Here is a 19,431-nt window from a genome sequence, read left to right on the forward strand (position 1 = left end):
ACCCCGCAAAATATGACAGTCATGGGTTAGCATCATCCAATCAAGCTCCTATTGCACATCTGATCTTACCATCACAAAAGGAAAACATTAGGGGCTGACTCTGTGTATTTAAACCTCTGAAACTAAGGGACATCCCTAACCTGTGGGTGTCATGTCTGTCTGGGGTCTTCCGATCCTGATGCAGGACATGAATCCGCATCCGACGTCCCCGTTCTGTAAGCGGAGAGGTGGTATATATAGGCCGTACTGTAATGGTTGAGGTGTTATTATATACTATCCCCATAGTGTAGTGGGAAGAGGTGGTATATACGGGCAGTACTGTAGTGGGAGAGGTGGTATATATGGGCAGTACTGTAGTGGTAGAGATGGTATATACAGGCCGTACTGTAGTGGGAGAGGACTTATTATATACCGGCCAAAAGACGTCCCCGTACTGTAATGGGAGAAGTGTTGTTATATCTCAGCCATCAGACACCTCGGTTCTGTACGGGGAAAGGTGGTATATACAGGCCGTACTGTAATGGGAGAGGCATTATTGTATACTGCCTATTAGATGTCCCCATTCTGTAGTGGGAGAGGCATTTTATGCGGGCTGTAATGGGTGAGGTGTTATTATATACCAGCTATCCGACGTCCCCGTACTCAAGTGGGAGGAGGTGGTATATTATGGGCAGTACTGTAATGGGACAGGCGTTATTATATACCGGCCATCAGACGTCCCTGTTCTGTAAGGGGAGAAGTGGTATATACAGGCCGTACTGTAATGGGTGAGGTTTTATTATATACCGACCATCCGACATTCCCATACTGTAGTGGAAAAGGCGTTCTATACTGGCCGTTCTGTAGTGGGAAAGGCGTTATTATGTACAGGCCATCAGATGTCCCTGTACTGTAAGGGGAGAGGTAGCCTATATGGGCAATACTGTAGTGGGAGAGGCTTTATTATACACTGTCAATCAGACGTCCCCTTATTGTAATGGAAGAGGCATTATTCTATACCGTCCATCAGACATCCCAGTGCTATAGTGGGAGAGGTGGTATATATGGGCAGTACTGTAGTGGGAGAGGTGGTAACATAGTAATCAAGTTTGAAAAAAGACGTTAGTCCTTCGAGTTCAACTATCTGACCTGTAACTACTGACTTGAGTAAGTCATATCTATAGGATTCCCTTAGTGGCCAAAAATGTATCCAGTTTTTTATATAAATTCATTAACAGTAGTTGCTGTAATCACCCCACTGGCAATGAGTTCCAGAATGTTACTGCTCTAATGGTGAAGAATCCTCTTCTTTATTCAGTACGGAATTTCTTTTCCTTGAGCCTCAGTACATGCCCGCGTGTCCTAAGTATAGGCCTGTTCCTGACCAATCATCTCCCAGTTCCATATGATTCCCAAACCTGTATTTGAACATACTAATCCTATCACCTCTCAACCTCCGTTTTGCCAGTGAAAACATATTCAGCCTGGTTAACCTATCCTTGTATTCTAGTGATTCGAGACCTTTTACTAGCTTACTCTCCCTTCTCTGTACCTGTTTGAGTTCATTTATGTCCTGTTTAAGGTGCGGTGCCCAGAACTGAACCCAATATTCCCAGTTTGGTCTCACCAATGCCTTGGAAAGAGGCACTATCACATTGGCATCCATTGAATCCATACCCGTTTTTATGCATGCCAGTGTGCAGTTGGCTTTTGCTGCTGCACTTGAGCAGTGTGCACTATTACCCAATTTTTCATCTATGATGACCCCCAAGTCCTTCTCTACAGCAGAATTTCCTATAATAACTCCATTTAGCCTATAAGTAGCTTGTTCATTTTTGTTCCCATAATGAATTACTTTACATTTTTCAACATTAAACTGCATTTTCCACCTTTCCAATTTAATTCAGTCACTTTGTAGTGTATCCACATCATCTCCTGAGTTCATTTCCTAACTCAATTTTGTCATCCAAATATTGCAATTTTACTCACTATGTCACTTCCAATATCATTAATGAATATATTAAACAAGGTGGGTCCCAATATTGAACCTTGTGAAGCTCCACTTTGGACCTTACCCCAGCTGGAATGTATGCATTTTACCACCACTCTCCACACTATCCAATTACAAATTTTATCTCCTAACCCTAAATTACCTAGTTTCATTAATAACCTTTTTATGAGGCACCGCGTCAAAAGCATTAGCAAATTCAAGCAGTATTACATCAACAGATTTCCCTAAGTCCAGCCCCCTACTGACTTCCTCACAGAAGCTAATTAAATTAGTCTGACATGATCTATTTTTGACGAACCCATGCTGAGTCTAAAGGCCCCCATACACTAGCCGATTTTGGTCAGATTTCTGCCAGATCAGTCGGATCTGGCAGAAATCGGACCAAAATCGGCTAGTTTGGATGTCCCCTCAGATCCGATGCGCGGTCCCGTGCGCATCGGATCTGCGTCGGGTGGTCGGACCTGCTGCACGTCCGACCACCCGACTTGGGACCTAGTGCGGCGGTAGAGGGAGCAGGGGGGGCTGGGGACGCTGCGGGGGACACAGGCGGCATAGAGCCGCGCAGGGGGAGACGGCGGGAGCTGTCAGTATTGAATAATAAAAAAAAAAGCCCATACAATGCATGGGCGGCCTGTGATTGGCTGAGCGCTCTCTCAGCCAGTCAGCAATTGGCTGAGAGAGCGCTCAGCCAATCACAGGCAGCCCATTCATTGTATAGGCTTTTTTTTTCTACCATTGACAGCTCCGAGTCCCGCCGGCTCCCCCTGCCCGGCTCTATGCCGCCTGTGTCCCCCGCAGCGTCCCCAGCCACCCCCGCTCCCTCTACCGCCTCGCCGCACAGACGCTGGGGGGACACAGACGTGTCACCCGCAGCGTCCCCAGCCCCCCTGCTCCCGCCTCGCCGCACAGACGCTGGGGGGACACAGACGTGTCCCCCGCAGCGTCCCCAGCCCCCCCTGCTCCCTCTACCGCCTCGCTGCACAGACGCTGGGGGGACACAGACGTGTCACCCGCAGCGTCCCCAGCCCCCCTGCTCCCTCTACCGCCTTGCCGCACAGACGCTGGGGGGACACAGACGCTGTCCCCCGCAGCGTCCCCAGCAGCGGGGGACACAGAGTCCCCAGCCCCCCCCCCCCCCCCCCCCTGCTCCCCGGGTTTTTTTACATGTGATAAATCGAGACGATTTATCACATGTAAAAAATGGCACATCAAGTGCCAGTCTAATCAAGCTCCCCCGGGGAGCAGCCGGGGAAGCTCAGGGGGAAGTCGGGGGCGACTTGTCCTAAGGACAAGTCGCCCTAGTGTATGGGGGCCTTTAGTTATCACCTTCTCCTGTTCTGAGAATTTTTGGATACTATCTCTTATTATCCTTCTAATATTTTCTCCACAATGGATGTAAGGCTGACCGGCCTATAATTTTCAGGGTTAGTTATGCTACATTTCTTACATGTTGGCACTAAGTTAGTTATGCGCCAGTCCCTTGGTACCGTCCCCGAGTTTATTAATTCCTCGAATATCAGATATAATGTTAGTGCTATGACAGAACTTTATACTTTTCGTATCCTTGGGTGTATTTTGTCCGGGCCAGGAGATTTACTATTTATTTACAGTTTTTTATATAGCGCAGCAGATTCCGTTGTGCTTTACAATGGTAGACCGTGATAAAACTAACGGTACTTATGTAGTATCTGGGCGCCCGATTTAGAAATCGGGTCGGATCGGGCACATCGCATGCGACCAAATCGGATGCGATGGACCCGATTTTTCCATAGGATTCAATGTTAAAATGGTCTGAGTCCATTTTAACATAGAATTCAATGGGAAAAAGGGGTCCTGTTCCTTGCCCCACTATCCAAGTGGGCATGGAGTTGGATATAAACCTGTGGCGAGCATAGCGAGCCACCGAGCCCGAAGCGTGGCGAGCGGACACAGAATACTTTTTTAAAAATCTGTGTCCCCTTGCGGGGCTCGCCACGCTTCGGGCTCGGTGGCTCGCTACGCTCGCCACAGGTTTATATCCAACTCCATGCCCACTTGGATGGTGGGGCAAGGAAAAGGACCCCTTTTTACCATTGAATTCTATGTTAAAATGGACTCAGACCATTTTAACATTGAATCCTATGGAAAAATCGGGTCCATCGCATCGCACACGATTTGGTCGCATGCGATGCGATTATCGCGTCGCGTTGATTGTATGCCTTAAGTTAAGGCATACAATCAAAAAATCGGGCGCCCAGATAGTACATAAGTACCAAACTAACTGGGTAATGACAGACAGACTTGGAGGTACTGTAGGAGAGCCCTGCTGCAAGCTTACAATCTATAGGAATATAGGAGGGAAACACAAGGACAGACATCAGTAATGGCATAGCAGTAATGGCATAGCAGTCCCACCAAGTTAAAAGTCCAGAAGGGAAGCTAAATAATAATAAATGCGTGTAGAACTTAAATATGATAGGCTTGCCTGAAGAGGTGAGTTTTCAGGGAAAGTTTGGAGGCTAGTGGAGAGACTATTTAGGTTCTGTAATCTATTGTTGACTATTCCCTCCCCCAAACATAGTTTGGGAGCAATCAAGAGCCGAGCATTTAATCTGTAGGAGATCTTCGGAAGATTCTTCCCTTGTAAATACCGAAGCAAAAACTTCATTGAATAATTCCGCTTTCCCTTCTATTACCAGGGTATCCTGCTTGTTTTTTAGTGGGCCAATATTTCCCTTAACAGTTTCCCGTTTATATAACTAGATTTTTGGGGGGATTAGATTTGCTGGCTATTTTACGTTCAGTCTCTAGCCATCTTGATTGTTTTTTTTACATTTATTACATTCTTTATACGTGGCAAATGATTTGGGTATGAATGTGGACGGTACTGTAGTGGGAGAGGCATTATTATATACTGTCCATTAGACGTCCCTCTACTGTAATGGGGCAGGCGTTGTTATATACTGGCCATCAGATGTCCCCGTGCTGTAGTGGGAGAGGTGGTATATACAGGCAGTACTGTAGTGTGAGAGGCGTTATTATACACCATCAATCAGACGTCCCCATACTCTAATGGATGAATTATTATATTCCGGCCATTAGACCTCCCCGTGCTGTAATAGGAGTGTCGTTATTCTATACCGGCCATCAGACGTCCCCGTGCTGTAGTGGGAGAGGTGGTATATATGGGCAGTACTGTAGTGGGAGAGGTGGTATATATGGGCAGTACTGTAGTGGGAGAGGTGGTATATATGGGCAGTACTGTAGTGGGAGAGGAATTATAATATACTGCCCATTAGACGTCCCTCTACTGTGATGGGGCAGGCGTTTTTATATACTGGCCATCAGATGTCCCCGTGCTGTAGTGGGAGAGGTGGTATATACAGGCAGTACTGTAGTGTGAGGCGTTATTATACACCATCCTAGTGTTCCTTCTAGGAACTAGGGTGGGCAGGGCGGGGGGGTCGGACCGGGCCCGCCAACGTCACTATTTTGGGCGTGCCTGGGCCGCCGACGTCACTATTTTGGACTTGCCTGGGCCGCCGACGTCACAAAGGGGGCGTGCCCGCGCCGTGACGAAAAGGGACGTGCCCGGCTGGTGGCGTCACGCAAAGGGGTGGGCCCGGCCGGCGGTGGCACGCAAAGGGGGCGGACCCGGCCACCCGGAAGGCTGTACACTGCCGGGGAAGTGCCAGGCATCGCTATGTACAGCGGCGCCGGGCTTCCCCGGTCACAACAGCGGTGACAAAGGCAGGCTGTTTTAGCGGGGCGCTGCCAGAGGGGCAGGGCGCATTTTGCACTTTAAAAATCGGGCAGGGCGCAGCGCCCCGCTAAAACAGCCTAGCGGGAACACTACATCCATTAGACATCTCCATACTGTAAAGCAGGCATTCCCAACCACGGCACTCAAGGCACACCAACAGTACAGGTTTTGTAGATATCCAGGTTTGAGCACAGGTGACTTAATTAGTATCTGAGGGATTCTGATTAAACCATCTGTGCTGAAGCCTAGATATCACTAAAACCTGCACTGTTGGCGTGCCTTGAGGACCGTGGTTGGGAATGCCTGCTGTAGTGGGAGAGGTTGTATGTATGGGCAGTACTGTAGTAGGAGAGACGTTATTATATACCAGCCATCAGACATCACCGTACTGTGAGGGAAGCAGTGGTGTATAAGGGCAGTACTGTAGTGAGCGATTTGATACATATGGGCAGTACTGTAGTGGGAGAGGCATTATATACCAGCCATCAGATGTCCCTGTACTGTAAGGGGAGAGGTGGCATATATAGGCACTACTAAGATGGGAGAGGTGGTATATATTGGCTGTAATGTAATGGGAGTGGCGGTACATACGGGCAGTATTATAGTAGGAGAAGTGTTATTATATACTGGCCATCATTCGTCCCCATCTGTAAGGGTAGAGGTGGCATACATGCGCAGTACTGTAGTGGAACCGTACTGTAAGGGAGGAGGTTGTGTAATAAATAAATATATATATATATATATATATATATATATATATATATATATATATATATATATATATATATCTCATTATAGGCAGTACTGTAGTGGGAGAGGTTTTATTACATACCAGCCATTAGACGTCCCTGTACTGTAAGGGTCAGTGATGATAGATATGGGCATCTCTGTAGTGGGAGAGGCGTTCTTATGTACCGGCCGTGCCATCATTTCTTTAAAATGTTGCGGTTGTAGCATTATTGTCTTTCACATTATAAGAGAGCAGAATTGTGTGTGTGTGGGGGGGGGGTGCCTTCCGCTCAAGGTGAGAGATAATGTTATATGGTCCTCCAGGTCAGTCAGGGTTTGCACACAGTGGATTTGTGTTAAGATTCCTACACAGCTCAATTAAGTTAATGTGACTCGCTGATCTTTCCACCTCACCTCAGATCGCAAGCATGAAATTAAATTAGCATTATTAATAAATGGAGGAACAATCCAGTTATCTGTAGGGAACGGCAGATATCTGCATACAGGGGATGGAAGTGCAGCACTTCTGGTGTAAGGGAACAGACGTCAGGCATTATCCTGCATTCCTTTTATTCCGTAATTCCTTGTTCTACAGTATTTCGTGCTGTCACCTATTTGGAAGCTTGGTGAGAGCTCAGATATGGCGGCTGGTGATCTGATAGAGGCCATTAGTACTCTACGGTACAGAATGATGATAGTGACTAGTCTTGCAGCATTGTCCCACCCAAGTGCCGGGCTGCCGGCAAACCTTGCTGCCCAATCACATGACGCGCCAGATCCTAATTATGATACCAGGTATATAATGTATTGTGCAATCTACATGGCAGGAATTCCGACCTCCGCCACTAGTTGGCTGCTCACTCAGATATATTCTCGGGTACCCAGATGGCGGTGCTGCTCGTAGGTTACGGCTGTTAGTGGGACAAGTAGCAGTTGGGGTAAATATTGTGTATGTCTCACATTCCCCGGATCCCCCTCTGTGCCAGCGCTGTTTGTGTTGCCTTCTCCCAGCTCCCTACAGAATACATACGCGTGACCGGTGGTTTACATGAATATGGGTCGACTACTAATGGTTGACAGGCAAGAAGTCGATACCTGAAAAAGGTTGACATGGGTCAAAAGGTCGACCGGGTCAAAATGGCGACACAGGCAAAGGGTTGACATGAACGTCTATAAGTCAGGGATGGCCGGACTTTTGTAACCCAGGAACTACTTTTTGTACACTTGCTTATCGGTGATCTACCAGCTTCTCCTCCTCCTGCAAAATAAATATTCAACTCCCAGTGCAATATGCCCCTTACACATTATTACACATGGAATTAGCTAAAACTCAATTATGCCACACGGTATGAACCAAAATACACATTGTGCCACACGGTGTGAGCCAAAATACACAGTGTGCCACACGGTATGAGCCAAAATACACATTGTGCCACACGGTGTGAGCCAAAATACACATTGTGCCATACGGTATGAGCCAAAATACACTTTGTGCCACACGGTATGAGCCAAAATACACTTTGTGCCACACGGTATGAGCCAAAATACACTTTGTGCCACACGGTATGAGCCAAAATACACTTTGTGCCACACGGTATGAGCCAAAATACACATTGGGCCACGCGGTACGAGCCAAAATTCAGGGCATAGGGAGTGCCAGCAGGGACAGAGTGGCAGCACCACATAACATATAAAAATATTATATATAAAACTCCATGTCATCCTGTAATGCTGGTCTATCCCCCCAGGACTATGTCCAGGACGGCTTATACGCAGGCTGCTACAATGTGCAAGTGCTGCCCACAGCTGCAGCCTCTTCTCCGGAGCCTTCCTGGGCCACGTCCCTTACTTAGATGAGGGTGCAGCTCTCATCTGCACTGCCCCAGCAGCCTGTGATGACACCCTCATCCCTGGTTAGATTGCCCCCCCCCCCCCCCCCCCCGGCATTGGAGCCCCCCATTGATGAGCTCTTTATCTGCCTTTTGTTCAGGGTCTCCAGAAATCCTTACAGGGTAGGCCTGATAAGCACAGAGCTACAGTCAGGGAAACCACTTCATTACTACCCCTCCTTCAGCATGACACTGAGTGGGAGGATGAGCAGGATGATGTGCAGGGGGAACTTGTAGATGACGAGGAGGATGCCCCGTCACTCATTGATGGGGCGGCCTTAGTCACAGCAGTAAAAGAGGCCCTAAATCTACAGGAACTGCTCAGATCCCAATTTTTCAACATCCTAAGCGGGTTCTAGCCTTATTTTCCAAGTCTAAAGACTTGGAAGTTACCCTCTCGGAGGCCTGGGAGATACCAAATAGAAAATGTACACTACTTAGACGGTTTGCCTCCCTTTACCCCCTCCCTCAGGAGGGTAGAGTCCACTGGGAAATGGCCTTCAGGGTAGACGCACATGTTGCTAAGCTAGTGCGATACTCTACGCTTCCCATTCCAACTGCGTCCCTCAAAGACAAAGCAAATTGGAAGTTGGAAAACCTTCTAAAAGTCATTTACACCACTTCCAGAGTGGTGTCTAGACCTGCCCTGGCATCAACCTGGGTAACTAAGGCCATGGTGGAATGGGCAATTACCCTCGCGGCTACCGCTGCATAGGGTGGGCATGCAGATAACCTGTTGCCTACTATTGAAATGTTACATCAGGGCGCACTCTACTTAGGGGAGGCAACACTTGATGCAGCTACCCTAACCTCCCGTGTATCTGCTTCGGCTGTGGCAGCACATCAGTCTCTGGCTGCACTCGTGGAAGGCGGACCCTGACTCTAAGAAAACCCTAGAAGCACTTCCCTTTGAGGGTTCCTACTTGTTTGGGTCCGAAATGGATTAAATTATGGTTGCCGTAGCAGCTTCCAAAGCAACTTTTCTACCATCCACCCCATCACCACGTCCCCGTGCTTCCTTCTAGTCCTTTTGCTTCCAGGGCAGAGGTAGGGGACAGTTTTCTCCAGAACCCAACACCAGCTCGCTAAGTCTACCAAGGCCAAGGGAAAGTGTCCCTGGGCCACCAGGCGACCTGACTCTAAGCCTGAGGACAAACCCACCGCATCACGGGGCGGCCCTCCACCTGGGGTATCCCAGTGTTTGGGCCGTCTGTTGCGGTTTTCAGATGTCTGGCTGGAATCCACAACAGACACGTGGTTTTGGGATGTTGTCTCCCGCAGCCAATCCCTAACCTTTCAACGTCATCCACCAAACTTGTTCTGTTCTATAAGGGACTTAGAAAACTCAGGCCTCTGGAACAAGCCATCCAGAAGGTCCTGCTGTTCGGCGTCATAACTCCGGTCCCTACAGCTCAATGAGGCTCTGGTTTCTATACAAGCCTCTTCTTCCTGGCCTGGATGCCCAACTACATGGCGTCCCTGGACATCCAGGATGCGTACCTGCATATCCCCAGGCCAGAACATTAACAGTTTCTGCGGTTTGCACTACAGGATTGTCATGTTCAATTTCAGGCTCTGACCTTCGCAACCAAGGTATACAGATACTGCTGTATCTGGACGATCTGTTGATCCTGGCACAATCGGCAGAAGTTCTCTAAGTCCATCTGACCACTGTCACGGCTGGATCATAAATTTACCCAAGTCCTAAATGATTCCCGCACAGTCTATGATCCTTCTAGGAGCCCATTTGGATATGGTACATCAAAGGATCTATCTAGCAGAGAAGCGTTGCAAGAAACTGCAGTCCCGTATCTGACGTCTTATCTTCCTCGGACGGGTGTCCATTCATGCCTGCATGAGGGTCCTGGGCTTGATGGTATCGACCATAGACATGGCGGAATATGCCCAATTCCACTCACGTCCTCTACAAAGAGAAATCCTCATGAAGTGGTCTTGATCCTACACCAACATTCGGTCACAGCTAATAGCCTTATCACCGGCTGCATGTCTCTCCCTCGCCTGGTGACTCCTAGACCAGAACCTCGCTGCGGGAAGACCATTTTGGATTAACCAGTGGACTCTCCTCACCAAGGATGCCATCCTCCATGGGTGGGGAGCAGTGACTTGCCAACAATAATTGCAGGGACTATGGAATGACCTCGAACTGAGGGCACTTTTACACGCACTGTGCAGGTCCTGTTGAGCAATGCGACCACCGTGGCTTATATCAACCACCAGGGAGGCACTCAGTCGGGCTGCCATGGCAGAGACCTTCTGCATTTTTCAATGGGCGTAGGAGAAGATTCGGTACTCTTTACCTAGCACGGCGCCCATCGCGGGCATCGCGGCCATCAAATGCACTAAAAAACGGGTGCCCCGCGATGCCCGCGATTTCCCATAGGGAACAATGTTAAAAGTGTGATTGGACGCGATTTTACTGTTCAATGCCTCAATGCCCGCGATTTTTCCATAGGAAACAATGTTAAATTGGCCACAGAGCCCAAATAGTCCCCCTGAAGTCTGAAATGGCCCCCACAATTGTTAACGCCACCCCACGATCAACGTGAACCCAAAGCGTGGCGAGCGCAGCGGTACGCGTCCTCCGACCTTTTTATACCCCCACTATCCACGTCGGCGTGGAGTTGAGAATAGAATAGTGTGGCGAGCGCAGCGAGCCACCGAGCCCGAAGCGTGGTGAGCGCACGCGGATACCTTCACAGGTAAACGCGTCCCTTCGCGGGCTTCACAGGTATCCGCGTCCCCTCGCGGGGCTCGCCACGCTTCGGGCTCGCTGCGCTCGCCACACTATTCTATTCTCAACTCCACGCCGACGTGGATAAGTGGGGGTATGAAAAGGTCGGAGGACGCGTACCGCCGCCCCTCGCGGGCTCGCTGCGCTCGCCACGCTTCGGGTTCACGTTGATCGTGGGGTGGCGTTAACAATTGTGGGGGACATTTAAGACTTCAGGGGGACTATTAGGGCTCTGTGGCCCATTTAACATTGTTTCCTATGGAAAAATCGCGGGCATTGAGGCATTGAACAGTAAAAACGCGTCCAATCACACTTTTAACATTGATCCCTATGGAAAATCGCGGGCATCGCGTCGCACCCGTTTTTTTAGTGCATGCGATGCCCGTGATTTTTTACCCCCCGATGACCGCGATGGACATCGTGGGCACCGTGCTAGGTAAAGAGTACCGAAGATTCCTGCTCTCAGCAATCTTTATCCCGGGAGTCCTCAGTTGGTGAGCAGACTTCCTGAGCCATCAGACTCTGGATGCCAGTGAATGGGCCCTCCATCCAGAGGTTTTCTAGATGCTGGGGCAGACCTGAGGTGGACTTAATGGCATTGTGACACAACCACAAGATCAACCTATATGGGTCCATCTCTCGTGACCCAGCGGCCTGCATGGTGGACACCCTGTCAGCCCCATGGCTGTTTGCTCTAATGTACGCCTTTCCCCCCGATTTCACTTCTCATTTATCTGCAAGTTGAAGGTGGAATGTGGCACATTGATCCTAGTGGCTCCCCATTGGCCTGGACGGATCTGGTTCTGGGATTTACAGGGCCTGTCAGTGACACCTCCGATCTGTCTTCCGCTGCATCCAGACTTGCTTTCTCAGGGATCGTGTCTACATCCGGACTTGCAGCATCTGTCTGATACTTCCCTGTTAAGAGCCAGAGGCTTTAACTCAAGGGTAATCTCAACTATGCTGCGCGCCTGCAAACCTTCGGTTGGTGCTTACCATCGCATCTGGCGGACTTACTTTTCATGGTGTCGTACTCGCCCTTTCAATCCCAGGACTTGCCATTTGGCCAGGATTCTGTCCGTGTCGGCTTTGTCCATCCTGTAAGTTGGCGTTGTTGCAGGATCTCAGTACATTCACGAAGGGTTTCATCCATATCCAGCCCCCTCCTGCCTTGTGGGATGTTTCCCTGGTACTCACGGCTCTTCAGGCTCCACCGTTTGAGCCCTTACGGTCGGTGGACCTTTGTTGGCTCAGCTGGAAGACCGTTTTCCTGTTGGCGATAACTTCGTCCAGGAGGGTGTCTGACCCGTCGGCCCTGTCCTGTAGGTCACAGTTCTGATCTTCCATTCTGACAGGGCGGTTCTTCAAACCGTTCCTTCTCACCTCCCCAATGTGGTGTCCCAAGTTTCATGTCAACCACGAGATCGCGGTCCCTGCCTTTTGGGGGCCGGATGATTCTCCTGCGCAGTCCTCTTTGGATGTGGTCCATGCATTACGCGTCTATGTGCGTCGCACTAAGACTCTCTGTAAATCGGACTCTCTCTTTGTGCTCTATGGGTTTCAGAAGAGAGGTTGGCATGCTACTAAGCAGACAATTGCCCACTGGCTTTGCTCTGTCATCAAGCAGGCATACTTGGGCACCTCCCTCCCGATTCCTGCGGGGGTCCGGGCTTATTCCATGTGGTCTGTGGGTGCGTCTTGGGCTGTTAGGGGTGGTGCAACAGCAGAGCAACGTTGCAAGGTGGTGACTTGGTCGTCCGCCAAAACCTTCTTGTGCTTTTACGCGTTTTACTCCCTGGGCTTTTGGCCAGAGTGCATTTGCAGCAGCACAGGTGCGTCCCCACACTTAGGTGGCTGCTTTAGGACATAACTGCATTAGCCCTGTGGCCCGTGATGTGTCCTGAAGAATAAAATGAAATTCATGTCTAATCTGGTAAATCTCTTTCTTCGTGGATGTCAGGGGCCACAAGGATCCCTCCCTGCCACGCCTGCTTTAGTTATGTTACTGTTAATAGTTCCTCTGTTGAGTAAATTCACATGTGTTCATAATGTGTTTCTGTTTGGTACATCTCTTCCTTCTCTCTTGTCTCCTTCCTTGGCTTGTTTCAAAACTGAGGTTGCCTGGCCTGGAGGTGGGGTAGAGGAGTGTGGAGGAGCCTGGTCTGCCTGGGGTGCAGGAGAAATTTTACCTCTCTGGTGTTGGAATGCTCTCTCTCCCACTCCACTACCCAGCGCCCTGTGGCCCCTGACGTCCTTGAAGAAAGATTTACCAGGTAAGACAAATCTCATTATGGTAAACCTGCATTAGGTCAAAAAGTACAAACAGTCGATAAAAAGATAAATGTGTTTTTTCCCCATAATTTACCATCCATGTGGCCTCTGCCTGCGACTAGTAACCTGTGCTGAGTGCAGCGAGCGAACACTGGACACTAAAGATGACATCCTTTGTTATTTCTCCACAGGCACTTCAGTAAGACTATGGAGGAGCTTGTCCATGATCTTGTGTCAGCGCTGGAAGAGAGCTCCGAACAGGCCAGAGGATGCTTCGCTGACACGGGCGATCACTCCCGGAGCATCTCGTGTCTCCTCAAACGACAAGCACGGAAGCGGAGAGGGAGGAAGAGGCGCTCCGATAACACCCATCACCCGTGGGAGACAGGACACTGTTTAAGTGATGGCTCGGAGTCCAGTCTAGAAGAACAGAACAAGGACTATCGGGAATGTCTTGGTAATAATAAGAAAGACAGCGACTCGGATGACCAACTGCTGCTGGCAAAGCGGAGACCGTCATCAAACATCAACAGTATACGCAGCAAACGGCCCTTGTGGCACGAGACGGAGCTGCTTGTGGACACCTTGGGGAGCAGGACCTTACGGCGGAGACGGAAAGTGAAGAGGATGGCCATAGACCCGCCTGCAGAGGTCACCAGTACGCTGACACTCTCCCAAAGCCTCGACCAATCCATGGACAATGACACCAGACACTATCAGCACCTGGAGCTTGGCAAATGTAAAATTAAGAAAAGGAAAATTGCTCCTCCAAGACATGGGCCTGAGGTTCCTGATGAGGGCGTGGTGGTGGAAGGGGAAGAAATGGGGCACGGACACAAAGACAAGATGGAGTATGAAGAACAGAAGGGCTCAGATGAGAACATGAGTGACAGGTGGTCTTTGTACTGTAATGTCGTCCAGCTTAGTTGTCCTGGTGCAATGTGTCATACTAGCATTGTTATGTACCTCAGGTCATGGGGTCACACCTGGGGGCGGAGCCCACTCTCAGGAACCCAGATCGGCCCAGTAATTGCCAGATTAAGTCTAAGGCGGTATCTCAGAAACCGAGTAATACCTCTGATATGGGAAAGATGCCACAATGATAGTTGGTAGTGTGACCTTGGTGCCCACTATGATGTGTGGGTTCAGTTCTATCTGCCCACTAGTAATAATATTCCATATGAGGCTTCCTGCTGGCGTTTCCCATATATTCCCCTGGGACTGTCCTCTGTCCCCTGCTGGTGTCCGATACACAGATGGCATCGGAAGAATTGTCCTTGTGACCCAAACTGCTTTCCTCCAGTGTAACCTCTGTGAACCTTGATAGGCTGAAAGTCATGCTGCGCTGCAGGTGGGGCAGAAGTAACAGGTGCAGAGTGAGTTAGATTTGGGTGGGCGGTGTTCAATCTGAAATCTAAATTTGCATCGTAAGAATAAAGCAGCCAGTATTTACCCTGCACAGAAACAATGTAACTCACCCAAATCTAACTCTCTGCACATGTTGCATCTGCCCCACCTGCAGTGCAGCATGGTTTTGTCCATTTGAAAACTAAATGCGCCCTGCGATAAGGTCTGAATTAGGCCCTTTGTGTCGCTGGAGTGTTGAGGCTGGTGTTAGTCTTGTGGGATTGGGGGACCGTGGCTAGGTTGTGATTAAATTAGATTTCCGCGCTCCTTCCCAATGCCCTCTTCCAGAGACGCACATAGTATTAACAATGGGTAACAACCGTGGCGCGCGCAGCATTGCAGGGTGCAAGTGGCGCGCGCAGCATTGCAGGGTGCAAGTGGCGCGCGCAGCATTGCAGGGTGCAAGTGGCGCGCGCAGCATTGCAGGGTGCAAGTGGCGCGCGCAGCATTGCAGGGTGCAAGTGGCGCGCGCAGCATTGCAGGGTGCAAGTGGCGCGCGCAGCATTGCAGGGTGCAAGTGGCGCGCGCAGCATTGCAGGGTGCAAGTGGCGCGCGCAGCATTGCAGGGTGCAAGTACGAGGCAGCAGAGGACAGGAGGGCTGTATGTAGGATTAAGGTGGGGCCCGTATAATCTAATAGGGTGCTAGTGCCCACTGTCTTATTGCTGCATAGAAAATGAATCTGATTGGTTAGTGACGCCTTGTCCCGTAGTTTTCTGTCCCACCTCTGTATTGTGAGCGGACTCTCCTGCAGGACTGTAATAGACAGGAGAAGAGGCTACAATTGTGCAGATAACCAGCGTATTGTTATTGGGGATCATTGTGACGGTTGGTGAAACAGCCAATAGCCGAGATTCCTGCTGTACCGTGAAGCCGGCCATACAGCTACAGAGTGTCAGATTGGGCCGGTTGGAACAAAAACCTGGTAATATCTGAGTGACCGTTTGGCAGTTTTCCAGCATTTCAAAGCAGATGGTCAACTGTCATTATTTCCTCATCCATTACCAGGTATTTGTTGTAACCAGCCAAATCGGACAATGAACCTGTAGATGTATGGGCAGCTTAACTTTGTTCTGCAGTATAATAGCTATATAGTGGGACGGTTACACCACCAATGGGTAAAGTGTTTTGTTTGCGAACTTGCTCCTTGCTGCGTAATATAATGTATCTGGTCTGAGATGTGCGTGCATCACCAGGAACACCTCACACCAGGAGTGCAGTCTTCTGTCACTGTATTGTTATGTAATACTGCTCTCCTGACCATTACATAACGCTGTCTGCTTTATCATACATCAGATACACCTCCCCCAATGACTGGGCACCAGTAACACCTCACCCCAGGAGTGCAGTCTTCTGTCACTGTATTGTTATGTAATACTGCTCTCCTGACCATTACATAATGCTGTCTGCTTTATCATACATCAGATACACCTCCCCCAATGACTGGGCACCAGTAACACCTCACCCCAGGAGTGCAGTCTTCTGTCACTGTATTATGTAATACTGCTCTCCTGACCATTACATAATGCTGTCTGCTTTATCATACATCAGATACACCTCCCCCAATGACTGGGCACCAGTAACACCTCACCCCAGGAGTGCAGTCTTCTGTCACTGTATTGTTATGTAATACTGCTCTCCTGACCATTACATAACGCTGTCTGCTTCATCATACATCAGATGCACCTCCCCTGATGACTGGGCACCAGTAACACCTCACCCCAGGAGTGCAGTCTTCTGTCATTGTATTGTTATGTAATACTGCTCTCCTGACCATTACATAACGCGGTCTGCTTCATTATACATCAGATGCACCTCCCCTGATGACTGGGCACCAGTAACACCTCACACCAGGAGTGCAGTCTTCTGTCACTGTATTGTTATGTAATACTGCTCTCCTGACCATTACATAATGCTGTCTGCTTCATCATACATCAGATGCACCTCCCCTGATGACTGGGCACCAGTAACACCTCACTCTAGGAGTGCAGTCTTCTGTCACTGTATTGTTATGTAATACTGCTCTCCTGACCATTACATAATGCTGTCTGCTTCATCATACATCAGATGCACCTCCCCTGATGACTGGGCACCAGTAACACCTCACCCCAGGAGTGCAGTCTTCTGTCACTGTATGGTTATGTAATACTGCTCTCCTGACCATTACATAACGCTGTCTGCTTCATCATACATCAGATGCACCTTCCCTGATGACTGGGCACCAGTAACACCTCACTCCAGGAGTGCAGTCTTCTGTCACTGTATTGGTATGTAATACTGCTCTCCTGACCATTACATAATGCTGTCTGCTTCATCATACATCAGATGCACCTCCCCTGATGACTTGGCACCAGTAACACCTCACTCCAGGAGTGCAGTCTTCTGTCACTGTATTGGTATGTAATACTGCTCTCCTGACCATTACATAACGCTGTTTGATGACTGGGCACCAGTAGATGCCTGTAAATCCCAAACCATGTAATATCCTGAGTCCCGATGGTTAAATATTCTTATTTAATAAATGCGCTACAGGTTGAGTATCCCTTATCCAAAATGCTCGGGACCAGGAGAATTTTGGATAACGGATTATTCCGTATTTCGGAATATTTTTATATTTCAATGATGTATTTTGAAGTATCTTGCATTTATGCTGTATAAACACATAATATACACACAAATATATTTTATTACCACATAAAATACACACAAATATATTTTATTTGTTCAAAAAACAAGGTTTCAAAACGTGAAACAAAATGTGTGTACTATCTCAGCACTGAATTTGAATGCCAAGCAATCATTGTCTTGCACATATATAGTGCCAGTTACATATCATGTCCCCAGTGATGCTGTTACAAATGTCCCCAGTGAGTTTTTATCAAAAAAAAAAATTTTTTTTTTCACTTTCTGGAATGTCTGGTTTTCGGAATTATTCGGATACGGGATACTCGACCTGTATTAATAAGCAGATAATGTGCAGTCAATGTTTGGGCTGAATTATTGCTTCATTAATGATTCAGTTTCTGTAAAATTTTTAGAAATAGCATTTTGCCTCCGTATATTCAGCATTATTTGATGGTGCATGGGTTTATGGTGAAACGCGTCACATCTGACTCCTGAACTTTATTTGATATATTGATGCCAAGTGTTAGAAATTGTGAATTGAAGATTTGATTTTCTTGGATTCAATTTTTTTTTAAATGTTTACGGCCTGAAATAAAGCGGATGCAAAACTCCCAGACGATTCATCGTTATTGAAGGAATAAGTAAATCAAATCTGTATATTTGAAACAAATTCCTACTGTAGCTTCTACATAGCGGTCTAAGATGATACCATCAGCATATTACACGTTTGGGGGTTTGACATCCCCACGTACAGAGTTACACATTCTCTCTGTAGGTAAATTAGATTTTTGGGAAGCTTCTTTTTTTCTCCCCATCTGGAAACCGTTTCTCTAATATTGGTTTCCATAAATCAATGAAATAATTGTTGTATATGTAAATGCGGTGGGAGAGGACTAATATTAACAGTATTACCACAGTGTCCTAATTTACATATAATTAGCAGCAGAGGATACGTATTCACGGCTGTCTCCTCTCACTGGTGACCCATATAATTAAGTCGCCCATATTTTATGCACAGATGCAAAAGCAATCATTGCAGCCAAGAACTTCTTGTGGATCTGAGCATTAATCCTGGCACTTTGTTGTGTGATCAGGCTGACAGAAGTGCGCGTTGTGTGCGATTTCCCGGGTCTGTGCCGCAATCCCCCGCGCAGGGGTCAGATTAGGGTGACGGCCGGGTAACCTTGTGCACTCTCTGTACTTGGTTTCAGGCCTAGCAGATTCCCATCCCTTTCTTCTATACATGAGGGCTCTCCGGTGGGGACAGCTCCCGCCCCGTGCACTTGTGTTCTGGGATCACACTGAATGGCGGATAATAAAATCCATCACTCGTGTCAGCACCTCTGTGCCGGCGCATCTGCCTCCCAGTCAGCGTCCCATTAGATCCTCCAGGTTTTATGTGCCAAAAATAATATTCTCGCTTTTCATAAAACTGCGGCGTGATTGCAAACAAATTTGATTTTCATCCCGTTTTATTTGATATTAAAGAGCCGGTTGGTGAATATTGTAGAATTTCTCTTATAATTAATCTTGTTGTATTTTGTGTCTTTTCCAGCGAATCCAGCAGCATTAGCAGCAGCGACGCGGGATTGTTTACGAACGATGAGGGACGCCAAGGTACTGAAACATTTATACTCTGCTTGCCGATTTAAGTCTAATTGAAACGTGCTAATTAGTGAAACATTTTACGCCTTCTAATTAATACTGTCAGAGAAGACCAAATATTGCAGGGTTCCTGTGCGATGACAGCAGTGTAATCCTCTCCTGTAATGTGGTAATAGCAGACTTTCTAATGATTCTTATTTCAGCAAATCATTGTTTACCTAATGTAACGGTACATATGATTATCTGCCGGAGACTGTAATTAGCGCCTGCCTGCTCCGCGCGCTGCCCTGGTGCTTTATATAGACGTATAATTCCTGTGCAGAGTAGTGATCATCCAGACGCAGCCTGTACGGAGCGGGGTTCTGATGCTCTGCCTAATGGATCCAGCGGGCCGCAGTGTATGGACGGAACCAATGCACATT

The 19,431-nt window shown here is 48.3% G+C and overlaps 1 protein-coding gene across 1 annotated transcript in view; it reads left to right on the forward strand.

Annotated features, from left to right (window-relative positions):
- GPATCH2 (G-patch domain containing 2) overlaps positions 1–19,431 on the forward strand; it is a 169,145-nt gene that overhangs the window by 2,704 nt on the left and 147,010 nt on the right. The window contains exons 2-3 of the mRNA XM_083175147.1: positions 13,565–14,266; positions 18,960–19,021. Coding sequence (XP_083031273.1) covers positions 13,565–14,266; positions 18,960–19,021 — 764 coding nt within the window. The remainder of the gene's footprint in view (positions 1–13,564; positions 14,267–18,959; positions 19,022–19,431) is intronic.

Source organism: Crinia signifera, chromosome 3, assembly GCF_055691185.1.
Source record: "Crinia signifera chromosome 3, ASM5569118v1, whole genome shotgun sequence".
NCBI classification, from domain to species: domain Eukaryota; kingdom Metazoa; phylum Chordata; class Amphibia; order Anura; family Myobatrachidae; genus Crinia; species Crinia signifera.